Source organism: Biomphalaria glabrata, chromosome 8 (assembly GCF_947242115.1).
Source record: "Biomphalaria glabrata chromosome 8, xgBioGlab47.1, whole genome shotgun sequence".
Classification (NCBI taxonomy): Eukaryota; Metazoa; Mollusca; class Gastropoda; family Planorbidae; genus Biomphalaria; species Biomphalaria glabrata.
The window spans coordinates 45,691,623-45,711,771 of NC_074718.1; the positions used below are offsets into that span (position 1 = coordinate 45,691,623).

General features: G+C 37.0%; 1 protein-coding gene across 2 annotated transcripts in view; it reads left to right on the plus strand.

Annotated features, from left to right (window-relative positions):
* The window catches only part of LOC106051197 (serine/threonine-protein kinase DCLK1-like), a 31,894-nt gene that overhangs the window by 5,306 nt on the left and 6,439 nt on the right, over nt 1-20,149 (plus strand). For both annotated transcript variants that reach the window (XR_008779451.1, XM_056038930.1), the window contains exons 2-17: nt 23-84; nt 1,782-1,862; nt 3,649-4,180; nt 7,506-7,628; nt 9,442-9,594; nt 10,481-10,558; nt 11,072-11,168; nt 13,130-13,237; nt 13,784-13,848; nt 14,102-14,135; nt 15,166-15,268; nt 16,395-16,452; nt 17,107-17,226; nt 17,919-18,068; nt 18,458-18,591; nt 18,812-18,889. Coding sequence is in view for 1 of the 2 variants with exons in the window: in XM_056038930.1 (XP_055894905.1) it covers nt 74-84; nt 1,782-1,862; nt 3,649-4,180; nt 7,506-7,628; nt 9,442-9,594; nt 10,481-10,558; nt 11,072-11,168; nt 13,130-13,237; nt 13,784-13,848; nt 14,102-14,135; nt 15,166-15,268; nt 16,395-16,452; nt 17,107-17,226; nt 17,919-18,068; nt 18,458-18,591; nt 18,812-18,889 (1,925 nt within the window). In the remaining variant the exon portion in view is untranslated. The remainder of the gene's footprint in view (nt 1-22; nt 85-1,781; nt 1,863-3,648; nt 4,181-7,505; nt 7,629-9,441; nt 9,595-10,480; nt 10,559-11,071; nt 11,169-13,129; nt 13,238-13,783; nt 13,849-14,101; nt 14,136-15,165; nt 15,269-16,394; nt 16,453-17,106; nt 17,227-17,918; nt 18,069-18,457; nt 18,592-18,811; nt 18,890-20,149) is intronic.

The following is a 20,149-nucleotide window of genomic DNA, read 5'->3' on the forward strand; positions in this document are numbered from 1 at the left end:
AACATATCATTTTGTTTACCAGGACCCCGAAGAAGCTTATCTGGCATGTAGACCGTTACGTGACGTCTAATAGATGACAGACTTGTAAGTTGTTTTTTTACTGTTCTAATTTTTACTTTATTTTAGTTTAGATTAGCCTCGTTTTGAAAAACATATTTACACGAGTTTAATGAATAGATAAAAAAGGGGGTTACTGTTGATTAATATATAATTAGAATATTGCAAACAGATGTGAATGATTCATCCTTAATGTAACAAAGTAAAATAATAATTTTGAAAATCTTTTGTATATAAAATAAACATTTTCCGTCTTTCTGGTGGCGCCAAAAGTGTACAGCTAAACAGTTCATTCCGTCACTGTTTACCAAACATCTGTTTGCTGTTCATCTCGTGATGTTGTCCTGCTCTACTTTTGTTACTTTGTCCCATTTTTGTCAGACTTTTTTTTTTTTCATCACAAAGTTCCCCCGTTAATTTTTTTTAAAGATGTGTCTTGGAGGTAGGCCTATCAGCAAGATTGGTATTTATTTTAACAGTAGTCAATAAGTTACCATGAGGTTTCATGGTCCTACTATTTGGTCTCACCGAAATGTTCCACCTTTATGACTTAGTCCTACTATGCGGTCCCGCAAAATAATATTCCACCTTTAAGACTTACAATTTGGTCCCTCCAAAATGTTCCACCTTGTGGTCTAACTATGAGGTCTCACAAAAATGTTTACCTTAAGGTACTACTATAAGTTCCCACCAAAAATATTCCACCTTGTGGTTCTAAGACTAAGACTGCTTTATTGATCCTTACGGAAATTTATTGTGATTACAAGGACTCTTTTCTCATATAAAGACAACACAACAGAAAAATACACATAAATATAACAGACACAATATAAAGAGTTCATTCAGCGATTACACACAGGTATCTTGGTGCTTTTCATGTTCCCTGATTAACGAGTGGCGGTGATATACTCTGACCGAGTGAGGTACGAACGAGTTTATGTATCGCTCTGTTCTTGTTTTGATTGACAGCAGTCGCCCACTTCGCGACCACCTAATGTAGTTCTGATGGAGCGGGTGGCCGTTGTCTTCCAAGATTTTTTCGATTTTCCTTAGACACTTTTGTTCAAAAAGTTCCTTTAAATATGGTAATGTTGTGAGTGTAATTTTTGATGCCCTTTTTATGATGTTTTCTAGACGTCGCAACAGTTTAGATGAAGCGTTGCCTTGCCAATAAGTTATTCCGTATGTTAGCAGATTTTGTATAGTCGCGCCGTAAAAAGTGTCTACGTGGTCTCACCAATAAGTTCCATCTTGAGGTTCTACTATGAAATCCTACCATAATCTTTCAGTATGAGATCGGGTACATTATCTTCAAAAAGATGGTCTTTGATTCCCAGTGTTTAATTAAAACATCAATTTGACCTGATTTTTTTTCTTTGCAACTCTGTCATCAACGTTCATGAATAAGATTGAGCTACGCTTTGCCATCTACGGACGCCCTGGACTACAGACGTTCGGCCGAGTTAATGAATACCAGCACATTTGCTTGAAGACAGCGTATATTGAAAGCTGCACATTTCGACTCAGACATGACGTCATCGATTATCAAATTTTTATCCGAGAATGAAAAAAAAAATCTTGATATATTTGCTCTCTCTCTCTCTCTCTCTCTCTCTCTCTCTCTCACACACACACACACCAAAGATGTTTGAATCTTTAAAAACATGTAAATAAATAATTTGAAATAAAAATGTATACATTATTTTTTGTTCTCTATTACGTAGGAGGCACGCCAGTAGATATTCTTATACCAATCGCTTCAGGCAAACAATTTCTCATTGGAGAAACTTTCCCATAGTGAATGGGTAAGTGAGACGATAGAGAATGGGTGAGTGAGAACATAGTGAATGGGTGAGAAGAAAGTGAATGTGTAAGTGAGAAGATAGTGAATGTGTAAAGGAGAAGATAGTGAATGTGTAAAGGAGAAGATAGTGAATGTGTAAAGGAGAAGATAGTGAATGTGTAAAGGAGAAGATAGTGAATGTGTAAAGGAGAAGATAGTGAATGTATAAAGGAGAAGAAAGTGAATGTGTAAAGGAGAAGATAGTGAATGTGTAAAGGAGAAGAAAGTGAATGTGTAAGTGAGAAGATAGTGAATGTGTAAGTGAGAAGATAGTGAATGTGTAAAGGAGAAGATAGTGAATGTGTAAGTGAGAAGATAGTGAATTGGTGAGAAGAAAGTGGATGTGTTAATGTGTAAATGAGAAGATAGTAAATGTGTTAGTGAGAAGATAGTAAATGTGTTAGTGAGAAGATAGTAAATGTGTTAATGAAAAGATAGTGAATGTGTAAATGGAAAGATAGTGAATGTGTTCGTGAGAAGAGCGATGTTTTTTGTATGAACTAAAACATTTTCTTTCAATGTAAACTTGAACGGAGGGCACAGAAACAGTCTTGGGACCCATGCAACTCTAAATGTAACATTTCTATGTTTTCAAGTGTCTCTCTCGTCCTCGACTATCGGGCTAGTTTCAATTTGAGTTTTCACCCCAGATTATAAAAACCTATATTCTTAAATTTCGAATGTTTAACAGTAGATAACAAAAAGCGATGAAACAAATGTTCATGAACACATTTCTTTTAGTTATCATCAACCATCAAAAAAGATGACAGACGTGTTGAACAGAACATTTCAAAATTATAAGATGATCTCTGTGGCATTTTACGTCTCGAGAGACGATCTTTTCCCTTTGCAACTTTTTGTGTGACTAGAGAGGCCAATCCTTGATACACAGCTGCGATCGCAGGTTGGGCATATGTAATCACCAGGCGCCATTGCATTTTCATCCATCTTTCAACTACTGTTGTATATTGGCATCCTCAAATCCGGGACACTTCTTTTATGCTCGCTCTCCATGTGGATCTATCCAGTGCCACATTTTGATGATGCAAGCAGATATTTTACAGATATTTGTTTTTTATCTTGAAGTTTTCTCTTCTTTCTCTCTAGCTCTCTTTTTACCTCCCCTCTCTTCTCTTAGCCTGAGTCAGATGTCCTGAAGGTCCGAGAACTTCCGGTTCCCTTTTATGGACCTCTTGACCAAGGAAAGGCTTTTATCCATGGCCAGGATGAGGCATCGGCTCTTCACCAATCCCTCTGTCCGAAATCCCGCCTTATCCGAAACGATCATGTACTCTCGTCCGGTATGTCGCTGGACACGACCCCCTTGAGCCCCACACGAGTATCCCCCTCTCGTGCGAGGCCGGAGGCCGAGCCGCGTGGGGTCCTTTCGTATGCCTATAATGTCCCACCGAACCCGTGCGAGGGTCCATCACAGCGCGTATGGCCCCCGTTGGGGAACGAATCAGTGGGGGGTTGGACGGGTTAGCGAGCCTTTGTTACATCCCTACCACGTGCAGTGTACAGTCTCTCGACCGTACTAGTGGTAACTCACTGAGAGCTATGTGCGCTACCATTCTTAGCCTATCTGCATCCCCTGGCGGACGTATCCACGGAGGCGCCACGCTGAGGCGACGGTAGCTGGAATATCCTCCGCTTCTCTTAGCCTGAGTTTTTTGAAAATTGTGTATGTAGGCCTACAATAGGGTTTTAGTGTCAGTATGGTATCTTTTTTTTTCCCCTTCCCACAGGGTGTTCGGAATGGGCGAAACGGGTCTTACACCTGCGTTCAAAGGAGAGAGCCAGCCACAAAACTATGCTGATAGGAGTAACAACCTAGACCACAGCAGCGCCCCAACATCCAGCGTCAGCAGACATGCAGAGAAGAGCTGTAACAAGTCCACACACTCGCTCTTCAGGGTAGCCACGGAAAATAGAGCCCGCCGGGTCCGGTTCTATCGGAATGGTGACCGCTTCTTCAAAGGAATGGTTTACGCCGTGTGCAACGAGCGTCTTAGGACGTTGGACAACTTGATGACCGCTCTGACGTCATCTCCCCTGTGTGACAAAAAGATCATGCCCAACGGGGTGCGATACATTTTCAGCCTAGATGGCGCTAAATGCATCCAGACGCTTGCGGAGCTGCTAGGGGGTGAGAGCTACGTCTGCTCCTCGACGGAGGTGTTCCGTCCCCTGGACTACTGCAGGAACGAAGACAGGGCCTGGAACTCTAACATATTTCTACATCACAACAAGGATGCAGGCGGTGTCTCTACTCAACAGGTACTTCCTTATCTTAAGAGATATATTTCTGTGAGCGGCAAGATACTTTATTTTACCAGGGGCTCTTAACAATGTATTCCTTAACCCTTAAAGTGCTGAGCTGTTTTACAATGAAGACATACAAAATGAAATAACAATGTTCATGTTTAGAGGCTAAAGTACCACACGCATCTTAAGGGTTAACAAAGATAGGCAATACTTTAGAACAAGTATCAATGATAAGTGCTGTAAGGTGTAAAAAGAAGAAGAAACAAAATTACGTAAACACGCTCGCTATATTGACTCAAAAGAATGACTCTTCTGTGACCTAAAATCTTCTTCCTCATAAAAACATTTAGTTAAGATAAATTTAAGTACATCTGCAAATTGACTAGACCTACTTTTTGTTAAATTACTATTTACATAATTTTACCCTTTAGTTATTTTACGTAACAACCTCAGCTCTGGGAGGAAAAGCAAGCCAAACGAAAGTGGCTCCATTGATATACAACCTCAAATAATAAAGTAATTACATAAAACACAATAGAAAGCAGTGCAATTAATTACATAAAGTTGAAGTCCGTGCATTGCAACTAGCACCAATGCAATACACAATACAAAACATAATGGCCAACATGGGCCCACACAGGGCAGTTGGTTTACCTCAATCACTTATATAAATTGTTAGATCTCAATATATGACCTCTGGACTGTCTTCTCAATGGTCCCTGGTTCGAATCCTGCCCACCGCCATCCCCCGCAATAAACGTAGTTGATTTTTCCTTTTGGACAACACACTAAATCACGATGTCAACCAGCACATTACTCAATAGTTATGCATGTGTAATGCAAGGGACATTTTATTTAAAATGTTTTATATTGATAACTTATTTCCCTTTGTATGCCTTTAATACAGAAGAGATAGACAAATTAATACATTAAAATAAATGTGCTTCAACAATATTTGAAACCTAATATTCAAATTTGAAAAAGAAATTATTATCTTATTCTAATTGTGTAGAGATTGACAAAATATCAAGTAGTTTGAGCTCGATGCGTACCATAATCAATGTTTTCATGACATTACCAAAATCTGTTTTAATTGAATAATTATCTAGATTCTATTCTGTTCACTCACAATCGGAACTTCGGATGTATCGAACATCGTATTGCTTGTATTCACCTAGTTCTTTTTATATCACCTTCACACGTCCGTTAGTCTGTTGGACTGGTGGGGACACCACACATGATCTGACAACCTTTTCTATCCATTCCTCTATCTTTCGTCAATTTCTTTATGTTGTTCTCCCATCGTTTCTTCTGCCTGCCTTCCTCTGTCTGCCTTCTTCTGTCTGCCTTCCTCTGTCTGCCTTCTTCTGTCTGCCTTAATCTGTCTGCCTTCTTCTGTCTGTCTTCCTCTGTCTGTCTTCTTCTGTCTGCCTTCTTCTGTCTGTCTTCCTCTGTCTGTCTTCTTCTGTCTGCCTTCTTCTGTCTGTCTTCCTCTGTCTGCCTTCCTCTGTCTGCCTTCTTCTGTCTGCCTTCTTCTGTCTGTCTTCCTCTGTCTGCCTTCTTCTGTCTGCCTTCTTCTGTCTGCCTTCCTCTGTCTGCCTTCTTCTGTCTGCCTTCCTCTGTCTGTCTTCTTCTGTCTGCCTTCTTCTGTCTGCCTTCTTCTGTCTGTCTTCTTCTGTCTGCCTTCTTCTGTCTGCCTTCCTCTGTCTGCCTTCTTCTGTCTGCCTTCTTCTGTCTGCCTTCCTCTGTCTGTCTTCTTCTGTCTGCCTTCTTCTGTCTGCCTTCTTCTGTCTGTCTTCCTCTGTCTGTCTTCTTCTGTCTGCCTTCTTCTGTCTGCCTTCCTCTGTCTGCCTTCCTCTGTCTGTCTTCTTCTGTCTGCCTTCTTCTGTCTGCCTTCTTCTGTCTGCCTTCCTCTGTCTGCCTTCTTCTGTCTGCCTTCTTCTGTCTGCCTTCTTCTGTCTGTCTTCCTCTGTCTGCCTTCTTCTGTCTGCCTTCTTCTGTCTGTCTTCCTCTGTCTGCCTTCCTCTGTCTGCCTTCTTCTGTCTGCCTTCTTCTGTCTGTCTTCTTCTGTCTGCCTTCTTCTGTCTGCCTTCTTCTGTCTGCCTTCTTCTGTCTGTCTTCCTCTGTCTGCCTTCTTCTGTCTGCCTTCCTCTGTCTGCCTTCTTCTGTCTGCCTTCTTCTGTCTGCCTCTCTCTGATTCTCTTTTTTTTTTCCTGGTACTGAGCCCTGAGGATCTATGTGGCCGTACAGTCTTAACTTACGATTTTCGACAGTGGCCAGAAGATCATGGGTTCAGTCGCCTTTGAAATTCTATTTCGTATCCCCACGTCTGTAATACGGTCTTTGTATGTGATAACTAGAATCCTCTTGTAAAATCTTAAATCCAAGACTACGATTTTCTTCTCTAATTCTACAGTTAAAAAGGCTTTAAGATTCGCACGCATACAATAATGTATTCGTCTCGTATTCGCGAGATGTCGTGGTGGGCCTGCACCTTCGACATAGAGGTCACGGGTGGACCGTCGCCACTCGTCACGGTTGACCGCTTGTTATGTTTGTCAGCTGGCTACACACACACACACACACACAATGACCCCTATCCGCCTCACCATCAGAGTTATAAGAATACTTAAAAACTGAAACATTTAGCGGTGCATGTGTCCAAATGTTTAGGTCATTACAAAAGATATTTAATAAGAAGAAGTCTAAGTGTGTCCAAATGTTTAGGTCATTACAAAAGAATATATAATAAGAAGAAGTCTAAGTGTGTCCAAATGTTTAGGTCATTACAAAAAATATATAATAAGAAGAAGTCTAAGTGTGTCCAAATGTTTAGGTCATTACAAAAAATATTTAATAAGAAGTCTAAGTGTGTCCAAATGTTTAGGTCATTACAAAAGATATTTAATAAGAAGAAGTCCAAATGTGTCCAAATGTTTAGGTCATTACAAAGGAATATATAATAAGAAGAAGTCTAAGTGTGTCCAAATGTTTAGTTCATTACAAAAGAATATATAATAAGAAGTCTAAGTGTGTCCAAATATTTAGTTCATTACAAAAGAATATATAATAAGAAGAAGTCTAAGTGTGTCCAAATGTTTAGGTCATTACAAAAGATATTTAATAAGAAGAAGTCTAAGTGTGTCCAAATGTTTAGGTCATTACAAAAGAATATATAATAAGAAGAAGTCTAAGTGTGTCCAAATGTTTAGGTCATTACAAAAGAATATATAATAAGAAGAAGTCTAAGTGTGTCCAAATGTTTAGGTCATTACAAAAGAATATATAATAAGAAGAAGTCTAAGTGTGTCCAAATGTTTCTCTCATTGGATATCAGAGACGTCAACGAAGCTCACGTGAAGAAACGCGCTCCAAATCTGAATGTCAGTCCGTATGTTCCTCCAGTAGATTACCTTCTCGGCCACAGAGTTTGAAAGGAACTAGATCTCATTCATTGAAGGTAAATAATGTGCATTGTAGGATTGAAAATGTTAATTTTATGGTGCATTCTTTGCATGTAGTTACTCCCACTTTTCAGATGACATAATCGTTGAGTGCTTCGAGGATATTTGGAAACTTAAAATAAATAATACAATAAAACAAGATCATAATTAGCACTCCCAGCGCCTCATTCATATTTCACATAGTGGGAATGTGACAGGAATACTGTATTACAACAGTATTAATAACATTGTTATGTCTTCTGTTTTGATTTTAAATATTAATTAAAGTGTTTATTTTGTGAATATTTTGTACGTTTTAATTAACCAGTACCCATAATTATAGAGAAAAAAACGAACATGTTTTTAATTAATCGATTGTGTGTGTGGGTTTTTGTTTTTATCTACATTACATTTCTAAACCTAATTCTTTCACCTAGATTTAAATAGCCTTGGAGTTGTGCTGTCATTTGTGAATAAATGTTTGGGTACAATACTTTGACATAATGGACCTCATTCACCAATCGTAAACAAACAACATTTAGTCACGTGATCTTATTGATAAAACAATGAAAAAAAACTGTCACGTGACAACCATCATGAATTAAACATGAGATCGTAAATTATATAGAAGAGATAAAGCACCACGTGGCTAAATGTTGTTTGTTTACAATTGGTGAATGAGGTCCATTGTGATCACTAATTTTGTTTTGGAAAATTCCCAAGGTAACGCGGATCACAAGTTGAGTCCCGCTGGTCAAGATCTCTACGTTCAGAGGAAATTTTTTTTTACAGTTGTGTAACAAATATGTAATACATAATTAAAATATAATATTTAAAATTTAAACGATTTTTTTCAAACTAGGAAGGTTATTTCTTTTTAGGTAACAACTACTCAGTTTATCCTCATTTTTGCAAAACTCTCTTTCGTGCAAAGATCAGAAGGTTCTAATGGTTTTTATCTGTCTGGTCAAAATGTTTTACATGTTATTTCTCCCACTTCCCATCCTCGGATCAAGTTGAAACTTTGCACAATTTTTCCTTTTCGATGAATCAATTAAAAAAAAATCAAAATAGTTATCACTTAGTCGAAATTAATTCATTTTTTATTTTTTTTTACGGAGAATGTACTAAATCGGCGACGGGCGAACCGTGACAATAATCGAATATTGTTTTTATGAGTACTTGAATAACTCAGTGGCTAAACACGTCGGCCTTCCATCATTTAGGCTTGAATTCATATTCAGACTCGACCAGTTTTTATCAAAACGCGAATAGGACTCTTGTCAATTAGCAAGATAGTAACCTTTTGAGTCACAAAAATGAATTACATGATTGATTCAAAATAATTGGCGATTTTTTTAAAGTTTGTGTATTTAAACGAGGCACGGTGGTTGAGTGGTAGGGCGCTTGGCTCAAACCCTAGGATCTTAGGGCGCATCTGAGTTCAACCAGCTCTAATGAGAAAAGATAAGAGCGGTTGATCGTTGTGCTGTCCTCATGGCACCCTCGTTAACCGTGGGCCACAGAAACGGATGACGTTTTTATCATGTACCCTATGTATTATGATACTGAGAATGGAACTTTACTACTTTTATATTTAAAGTTCAGGAGTTAAACACAGCTTCGCCACTATCATATAGAATGAATGTTTTTTTTTTTTTTTTGGTTACAAGATAGTAGATATATCCTTTTATTCTTTAACGTTGATTGCTAAGTTACCTAGTTACGAAACAATGTAAGTCATACTCTATTGATAGCACATGTAATTGTAAATAGCTTACATTGTAACGTGGCAACTAAGTGTCTGTACCATTACCTCCCTTTGTTTAGACTGTACAGGATGATGAAGAGAAAAGGGCATTTGAGGAATACCAAAGATCCTTTGTGACCCCACGTCTGATCACCATCATACGGAATGGCAGACGACCTCGTCGCGCGCTGAGAATGTTGCTTAATAAAAAAACAGCTCAGTCGTTTGAACAGGTGACGGTTTTGGTTTACTATATACTACATTTCAGGCTCGATTATTAAAATGAGTATCTTTGATTTAATGTTTTATCTTCGATTGTGAAAATATGTATATTTTATCTTTGGTGAACTGTATCTAGACCTACTATTGCACCTGGAACTTCTCCATCAACGGTGCCATCGCTCCATAATGGGCATACTATGGCAAGGCTACCCACATGTAGCCATGTTCTGCTAGTGCTAGTGAGGACAATATAGAAAAACTATTTACCATTCGACAGCTTCACTGGGTCGGACACTTATTGAGCATGGGGGACAACCGCATGCCGAAAGGCGATCTTCTTTGGCGAGTTTAAGGGATGACAGCATTACAGTTTTTCCATGCGATATAAACATCAACTCATTTTTGTGATCACTGGCTTGGAGGAAAGTAGCAGGCAGCAGAAGGAATCTTAAGAGACAGTTGAAGAGCTCTCACGAAGGCCTAAATTGTGCCGATGTGCCTAAACTCAAAACTCAATTTCTAACTCACGAAGGCTTCAGGATACACATTTGAGGCACACAGAAAAGCCCGTACCGAAGACAGGTGCAGAAGACGAAAAGAAAACAACAGCTTTGTCTGCATTAGATGTGAAAGAATATGTAGGTTACAACTGAGTTTGCGTAAACTTTCTATCTTTAATCTTCGCAATGGAGAACAATGCCTTGTTATTATCATGGTATACAAATTATGTTTATAGTTTTCCATTTACTTTGAAATGTAAAAGAATGTCTTTATTTTACACACCAGAGAAAGAGACTTACAAATTATCCCAATTCAAATAGGATTAAAATTAATTACCAGAAAAACACCAAAAAAAAAAACACAAAAGTATGACAAACCTTATTTTATTACCATCAGGTGATGGTGGACATTACAGAACTGGTTAAACTGGACTGTGGAAGTGTAAAGAAATTGTTTACTTTATCTGGTAGACAGGTGAGATTGTATCATCTAGATAATTAGAATGTTGTAACAATTGTCAACGATAACTTTGTGAATAAAAGTTAAAGGAGACTATTCTTGTCTAATGCTTTTTTAGGCTAAACGAAGTCTAACCTATAATGACCCAACACTGCACTGTCCACCTCGTGTCATGAATGGTTAGTCTGTGTAGGCCAGCGGTTCTCAACCTTTTAAGCTCGGCGAGCCCTTTTTACTATCCCCCACTCTGCTGCGACCCCCCCCCCTCCCACACACACACAGCAATAGAAGAATAGACAAAATACAGTCCATATTTTCAATAGTCTTAGACGACCCCTGACAAATCGTCAATCGACCCCTCAAGGGGCCCACAGGTTGAGAACCCCTGGTGTAGGCCATATTATACTCTCCTCAGTCCTCTTAAGCCTACTCGCATAGTGCACTCACATCCATACTCTTCTAATGGTTAGACCTAAGTACTTATATATAGTCCTCGAACCACTACTTTTGTACTTTTTTTGTCCTCAGGTTTTGAATTTGTCCGACTTCTTTAAAGAAGAAATGGTTTTCTTGGCATGTGGAATAGAAAAGGTTTCCGCTCAGGATTTTGTTTTAGACAAGAGAGGTAACTTTTTTTCGAAATACATAAAGTAAAAAAAAAAAAAAATCAGAGAGGAAACTAAATTTATAATATGCGCACACAGCTGTTAAGTAACGCTTTTTTTTTTTGAAAAGTCATATTTACATTTGCCCAGAAGCAGTATTAAAGTCAAATTATAAAGGATGGTTGCCTTGTGTTGTAAGCGCTTTGGACTGTCATCACAACTGCAGGAGGCTTAAGGACTTGAGCGCAAAGAAAAAAATTGTATCTAGTCTGTTGGTGGCTGATTGTTTAATCTTAAATATTAGTTCCTATGTAGAATATGTACAGTATTATATACCTCATTTAATCCATCTAATGCATTTATCTAGAAAACACATTTTGTAAATTAAGGATTGAACTAATTTAGCTTATATATTAACCTAAATCTAATCTCTAATATTAGTCCTAGCTGTAAAAAAAAACAACCAAAAAAAAAAAAACAACATTGTTCATGTCAAGACTCAGTTATATTTCATGCTATTATCTAAACTTTATTTGCCTTATATTTAGTTATGTGCATCATGACCAGATCAACGCGTTATGCCTTAACGTACTTTACCTTTACCTATCTGTTGGACCGTTGGGGCACCATGCAAGATTTGTCGACCGTCTTTCTCCATTCCTCTCTGTCATTTGCCTTAGTTAGAACCTCTTTCAATGGCAGACCAATCCTTTCTGTTATGTTGTCTTCCCATCGCTTTCCATGACTGCCTCTTCTTCTTTTTCCTGGTACTGTTCCCTAAAGGAGGGTCTTTGAAAGCCCCGAAGACCTTGTAATATAGCCATAGATCTTTAGCTTGCATTTTATTACGATAGTTAGCAAATCATCATGGCGTCCAATCGCTGCAGTAACCCTGTCTCTAATCTCTTGGTTTGTGATGCGATCTTTAAATGTGATACCTAGGATCCTTCTGTAGCATCTCAATTCCATTTCTAGGATCCTCCTCTCTAGCTCTTCAGTCAGCGTTCAAGACTCAATATCATATAAAAATGTGGCCATGACCAGGGAGCGCATCAGTCTGATTTTGGTGCTGAGGGCTATGCCTTTGTCTTTCCATGTTATTTTAAGTTTGAAAGTGCTGCTGCGGGCCAATAGTTCAGGTTTTGTTCCTTCATCTGAGACAATAGCTCCGAGGTATCTGAAGCTGCTAACACTAGTCAGTTTTTCACCTCCAATACTGATGCCCCTTTTAAAGCCCTGTTGGCTATTGGTCATCATTTTTTTTTCTGCATTTATTTGCATACCATATGCTGCGGATGTCTTGTCAATGCGCATCACCAAGTCAGCTAGTTCTTCTGTCCCTGCTAGGCCATCAATGTCATCTACGAAGAGCAAGTTAGTAATTCTTCTTACTCCAATGCTTACAGTACTTTCATAGCCCTCGAGAGCATCTTCCATTATCCTTTCAATAAAGATATTGAAAAGTGTTGGTAAAAGTAGGCAGCCTTGTATAGCTAAAATGAACATCCTTCTTTCTGCGATGCCTTTCATCAAATAATTTCGCTTCTGCTATTGTATTTATCTTACTGACGCGTCGATCTAGACCTACCACCGCGTTATTTTGGAAAATACCTGAAAAGCTCTATAGGGATCACACACGTTCCAGAAATTTAGCTATAATATAGATCTAGTATTTTCTAGCCCAGCATCGAAATTTCTGTTATAAAAGTAGACTAGGCCTAGATCTCTTTAATGATAAATCCCTGCCATCATGTATCACATTCTTTCGGACGTTAGTCTCATAATTAGACCTGCGCAAGATTTCATTCTATACACAGTGCACTGGCGAATCATTGCTGACACTCTGACATGTTAGGTTTATATCGATCTAAACTTATTTGCATAAATGTTGTATGCCTAGTGTACTGCTTTAGGCACTGTTGTAACCAAATCATGTTTTTTTTTGGCACAGCTAAAATCAAATCATGTCATTTTGTTTTAGAACTCGGCCTTATCAATTCCTACCGACCCCATGGTAGCAAAGTAAGAGAGAGACCTACATCTAGGAAAACGAACGAATCTGCCTTTTCTTCTATCTCAAAGAATTCAGGTTTGTTTTCTAGTGTTTTCTTTGATGATTGTTATGGTTTCAATTTTAAGTGTGGGCTAAATCTGGAAAAAAAAAAGGGGGGGGGGGCGTTGTTTCCCTATTAGTAGTCTCCCCTCCTATCAGCCTACTGGGTTGAAAGCTCAAGTCAAGTCTTTCCTTGTGATTCCAGGTTTTGTTTTAAAATCTTAACATTCTAGTTCCGGTTCTTAATTATTCTCTTAATTTAATCTCATTGATTATATGTAGCTTGTACAGCTAAAATGAACATACCACTTGAGTTAACAGTGAAAGGTGGCATCGAATTGCTATCCAAGTAATAACAAACCATTGAGGCCAGAACTTGCTTCAGTTTTTTATTTGTTTAGCTTAATTAAAGCAAGACAGACACTAAAACAGGCAGACAGAAGCTCTATCATCTATGTTACTTATGTAGGTTTGATATTTATACTATATGCTACAAATATGTTGGTGTTGTTTGCATTGTTTTCAAACATGAAGGCCAACACACAACAGAAATAACAAGTTCTGTCCAATTTTTTTTTCCAGTGATAACACCACCAACAAAGTCTTCCTCTGGACTCTCCTGTGCCAGACAATCACTGCAACTTAAGGTGATTATGATTTGTCCAGTACAATGTTTTTCTATTTCCCTAACATCTATCTATCTTACTTTTTCTGACATCTACATACTACTTACTTTATTGAACAATATTTTAACTGTTAGTGTTTGAAATTAGTAATGTAGATATATTTTTAATTTTGAAGTGTATAACATTATGTGTTAAACATTGGCTTGTATAACTGTGATTTTTTAACTTTGATCTGTATAATTTTGACTTGTACAACTTTGACTTATATTTTCAGTCTGAAGACAAAAGCTTAGACAAGGAAACTTTTGGTAAGTATGAACTCCAACAGGGGTGGACTGGCTATATGGATATTCGGGCAAATGCCCTGTGGATGGTTCCCAATGGGTGGTAGGGCCACCTTAAGGGCCTCATGAATGCCACTATAGAAAGTATTAAATTGTTAAAGGTTTTATAGTATTCGGTTGAAAAAGGGGCCATCTGAGCATCGAGTTAACATACTCTACAGTTTAATGCTTATTTAATCTATCACATTTTCTGAAATAATGTTATAGCCTACACTCATAGACAGTGTTACTAGTAAACTTCATCCTTTAAGGGGCAACACACTTACCAATTAAAAAGCAGCATAAGGCCTCTATTTCTTATAAAGATATAGAGTTCACTGTATGCATGCGTAACATTATCGATACATTATCAAATATAACAAAAAATGGTTACAAAATGATTTTTAATACAGGTAGAACTAGAATTGGATGCCCATCATATGATATGCAAGTTATGGGCCGAATGGTATAAAAATGTAACAGTGTCAAACTCATGGTGAACATTTGTGTGGACCTTTCTTAGAACCTTTTTGTTGTTCAATATTGTGGGAAACAGAGGCTAAGTATGCTTGAACTCGGCTTGGCTACCTTTGAAGGGGGCTTGAGGTTCGACACCCGACTCAAGCAGAGTTGTGTTTACGGAATGCCTAAAGACAGCACAGAGAACCTCCCAGATACCCCCTCCCACTGGTCCACATATGAGATTGGACAAAGCGCTCTGAGCATTCTATAAGCATGAAAGTAGCCCTATATAAAAGCTATATGTTTTATTTCTTGTTGTGTATTTTACATGGACAATCTTGTGATCCAATTAGTTACGTTACTTTGAGTGGACAAGTGTTTGCACACCTATAAGTGTATCTATGTGTGTACCCATTGGTAAATATGCCTAGTGGGAATATTTCTAGTGTGTTCCTACAGTATGTGTCACTACAGCGTCACTTTGTGTATGTTTTATTTTTGTTTTCAATTCTTAACAAAACAAAAGTCTAACTTAGTGTCTCTGGTCTTGCAGATGCTTCAAAAGTGGACATGCCAATGACCTTGACCAACAAGTATGAAATCGGAACACTGATTGGCACTGGAAATTTCGCCTTTGTTTTGGAATGTAAAGACAAGTTAGTTTGTATAGTTACTTACATACGTTTTTATACTAGCCACTGGCATCTGTGTACACAGTTCTTAATAATAAGTCACTATACCAGCTAGTGACTATGCAATACTTTTTTTTATATTTTAATCTTCTGCACCATTTGCTGACATCATTATACATTGTTATGATTTATATACCTTGTCTGTTTCTTGAATGTTTTACAAGTTTTGAATGTTCCTTCAGAGTTGAAGATTATCTACATCCTAGCCCAAGCCTCCCACAGACCTTTCCTATATTTCTACAAAGCTTATTTCCAATCACTCTGTCTGTATGATAAAAAGTTTGTACAGGTTATTTCTCCCACAACCAATCTCGGATCAAGCTGAAATTTTGCTAAATTATTTCTTTTACCTGCTAAAAGCATGAAATTGCGCTAAACAAAAACAATTGGTAAAAATATTTCTAATCACACAGATTTATTATTGTTAGTCTAGCTTTTTACCAATTTAATGACATCACTGATCCAAACTAATTGAGACAACTACACTTAATATAAGCTTTGTTGTTGTTTTTTTTAAGCATTTTTTTTTTTTTGCATTTTGCTTTTTAAGGCATCTGTTTTATTTTGTAAAGTGACTTCTTTATATAACTTTTAGGGCTTTAATAAGTCATAATTCCCTTAGCTATGTATTTTTATTCAACACATTAGTCTCATACTATTATATTTATTTAAAACACTATTTCATTGTAAAGCGGTAATAAGAATTGTTCTCCCTGAGATATTCTGTGAACCATGAAGTACTGGGCTATGTCTATTTGTTAAATACTTACCAACATACAGTAAAAATCTTAGGGCTATGTGCTTTACATTTAAAATTAATGACATCTTTTATGAAGAGCATAGATTATCTCCCAGAAGAACCAGTTTTAGGCCTATCACTAAAACACAATTTAAAACATCACTTCAAAGAAACATGTCAAGGGCTAAAATGCAGAGCAACATTTTTCTTTGAGTAACTGTATAATCGTCTGACTATAGAAGTCATCTTCTTATGTCATGCTGATTATTAATCTTGTCATATTTTTTGTTTTGTCTTTTTGACTCTAACATTCATGCTTTTTATTAATGATGTTTCTGTTTACCTCTTAAGGAAAACAAAGAGAAAGTTTGCATTGAAAATTATAAACAAAGACACATGTAAAGGGAAGGTAATGGAATGTTTGGATGAAAAATATATTGTCTCCTCTTCTCCTCTGACAAAACCTGTGAAGTTTTGTAGCTTATCTCCTTTCCCAAAGTGCTGAAGTCTATTAGTTAAATATAAATACAGACACTGAGTTTTCTTTTTTATATTGTATATTACTATGAACAAATTCAGCATCAAAGAAGGGTTCATTTAAACAGATGGCAGAATGTACTTGATTGTACTTATCTATGACAACTGTTGCCTGAAAGTATTTTTGGACATGCGATCTTAAGTGCAGATAATGTAAATGTGATCTGTTTCTATGAGTCAACACAGTGTTTTTTTTGTGACTCTACGCACCGGTACGGCTTAACTGCATTTTTTTCAATGTGGGAACAAAATTATTACTTTTCTTGTATTTTAACGTTTATTATTAATTGACTAGTAGTTAAAAGTTAGGCAATACATCACTAAGTACCGGCATCAATTTTTTTTTTTACAAAAAAGCACTGGAGTCAACATAACAACCAACCACCTTTACTTTCCCCAACTTATGTCAGGTACCCATTAGAGGGTTCTAAAATTCCCATCATTCAAAATCCCAGTCTTCACTGAGACTCCTAGGTTCAGAAGCCAAGTGCTTAACCACTCAGCCTACTTTTCCATATTTCCCCAGGAGAAGATGTTGGACAATGAAGTCCGTATTCTCCGTTGTGTAAAACATCCAAACATCATTAGGCTTATTGAAGATTTCTCCAACCAACATCAGATTTTTTATGTCATGGAACTGGTCAAGGTAAATCTTGTCAATTATTATAGATCTTCCATTTGCCACACATACTGGGTCAGTAACTTTTAACAACACACACATACAAACATGCACACAAGCTGGCAATTACATCTCCTGCATACATTGGCAAGTACATTCCCTACAAAAACACAATGACAATTATACATCTTTCTGGATAAACGCTGACAATAACATCCCAATTACACATGGATCTGTTATAAAACTTAATATATCTCTAAATTTAATTTCTTTAACTTGTATCAACACTCAACAGTTCACAAATGTTAAGGAATAATAGGGGAGGCTACTTAGCCAGCTGGATATTGCACCAAAATGTATTAAAAAGAAACTAGATTTATTCAACTTTTCTAAATTTGTGTTTTTTACCAAACAAAATAAATTTTAACAAATTAGGTAAGAATTACATTATTTGACAAAGTAGAAGTATTCACAAGTGTTACTTATATCAAATCAATCTACATCTATTTGTTTATTGTTAATAAGATATATCTGAAGTCATACATCCCTTCTAGACAGAAGATTATAAAAGGGTTGGTGAGAGATGAAAAAAAAAGGTACTGGAACCATAGACTTCATGGCAACAATCAAGAATGCATCAGAGAAATAATTCATTGACTATCTATTCTTAAAGTTCTATATTCTAGATCTAATATCTTAATTTTTGTTTTTATTTATAGGGCGGTGATTTGTTTGATGCCATTGCATCATCGACTACAAAGTATACAGAGGAAGATGCTAGTGGGATGCTCTATAATTTAGCCAGTGCATTGGAGTACCTTCATTCTATTCATATTGTTCATCGAGATGTTAAACCGGAGAATATTCTGGTAGGCAGAGACTAGATTTGGTTAACAAATAAACCTGAACTGACGTATACACTACAAGCTCTTTCAAATGTAGGATTTACCTCGTCAGAGGTCCTTTTTCACACGTTGTTTTAGGTCAAATAATTTTAATACTTAAACCTTGTACAAAAAATAAGCAAAACTCTGAGCTAAAGACAACAAATATTCCAACCGCAGACTAGCAGTCTTAAACTTTTGTTGGCCATGCAAATTTTTGAAGGTTAAATTGTTTATGTGTTGGCTTTTTTAGTTGCTGGATCAATTTTTTTACCACTTTCACTAGATATTCATCATTATTATGCCTTAGTTGTCCATCTACACAGTTGAAGCGTAATGCTGTAAAGCTAGTATTTACTTTAAAATTTTAACAGATTCGGGAACATGAGGATGGCACCAAGTCTCTTAAACTTGGTGACTTTGGGTTGGCTACTGAAGTAAATGGACCTCTCTACACAGTCTGTGGAACACCCACCTATGTTGCACCTGAAGTCATTTCCGAAACTGGGTTAGTTTTAATTTGCATTATATATTATCCTTTGGAAGGTTTGGGCTAGGATAGAACATCTGAAACATAAAATAAACATGTTTTAGATTTTTCTTATATATTGAAGATTATTACATCCAGGTGATAGTTCAGAGCGCATACCACATGACCAAGCAGTCATATTTTGTATGCTTTTTTTATTCTCAAAAAATGAATTTAATAATAATTTGTTCATTGGCAGATATGGTGTCAAGATAGATGTGTGGTCAGCTGGGGTGATTACATATATATTGTTATGTGGATTCCCACCTTTTTCAAGGTAATAATATTTTTAAAAAAATCACTTATTTTTTCTAATTTGAAATTTCGGCTGTGGAAATAGACTAACAATATTAGAAGATAAGCTCATATTCCAAATCTTTATAAAGTGGTGATGAGTGTTAAACATTTTTACAGGAATGTTAGGGGTCTTTGTAATCTTGACTAAGGATAATTTTATTTTTTTATTTTTTTTAAGGTATTCTGACTCTATTAAAACTAGTTATGTTAACTTTTAAACCTTTTTTTATGTACATAATCCTCTCCTCCCTTCTCTCTGACTACTGGTCTTAACGTTTAGACAATGTACAATAAATTTTGGACTCGAATGAAAGGCATTTAATATTTCTTTCATTATGAACATAAAAATATACTAGGACTAAATATATTTGAAACCAAATCTGTTCACCTGTGTAGTATTATTATTATATTATTATAGCTTTTATATAGCGCTACTTTCATGCTTATAGCATGCTCAGAGCGTTTTTGGTCCAATCTCATTTGTGGACCGGTGGGGGGGAGGGGGTATCTAGGAGTTGGTTTTCCGTGCTGCCTTTAGGCGCTCAGTAATCACAACTCTGCCCGAGTCGGGTGTCGAACCTCGGGCCCCCTTCTAGGTAGCCAAGCCAAGCCAAGTACAAGCGCACTTGGCCTCTCGACCACGCTTCCCACCAGTAGAATCTAATTTCTTCATCTTTTATTTCTGCTAAAATACAAAACTCATATTATAATACAGTAATAATCAATGCAATATCGAATACTGGCTTGAGCATAAGTATTATTATTTTAAAACAGGGGCGGACTGGCTATATGGGCAGTCGGGCAAATGCCCGGTGGGCCGGTACCCTAATGGGCTGGTAGGGCCACGAAAGGGCCGCATGAATGCCACTAAGGCACGCATCAAATTGTTAAAGGTTTCAGAAAACCTCATAAAAAGGCCCTCTGAAAGTTAAAATTGTGTTCAAAAATAATATTTCACAGACTCCACCTTGTAATACTACTTTAATCTAACACATTTTCCGAAATATTGTAAAAGCCTTTATCCGTAGATAGTGCTTCTAGTAGGCTTCATCCTTTTAGGGCCTATTCATACTTAGCGATTAAAAAGCAACATAAGGCCTATATTTCTATAAAGATTTAGAGTTCACTATATGCATGCATACCAATACATTGTCAAACTTGACATAATGACTTTAAGGACAGGTAGGCCTAGGATTGGGCGCCCATCATATGATATACAAGAGATGGGCCGGATTGTATA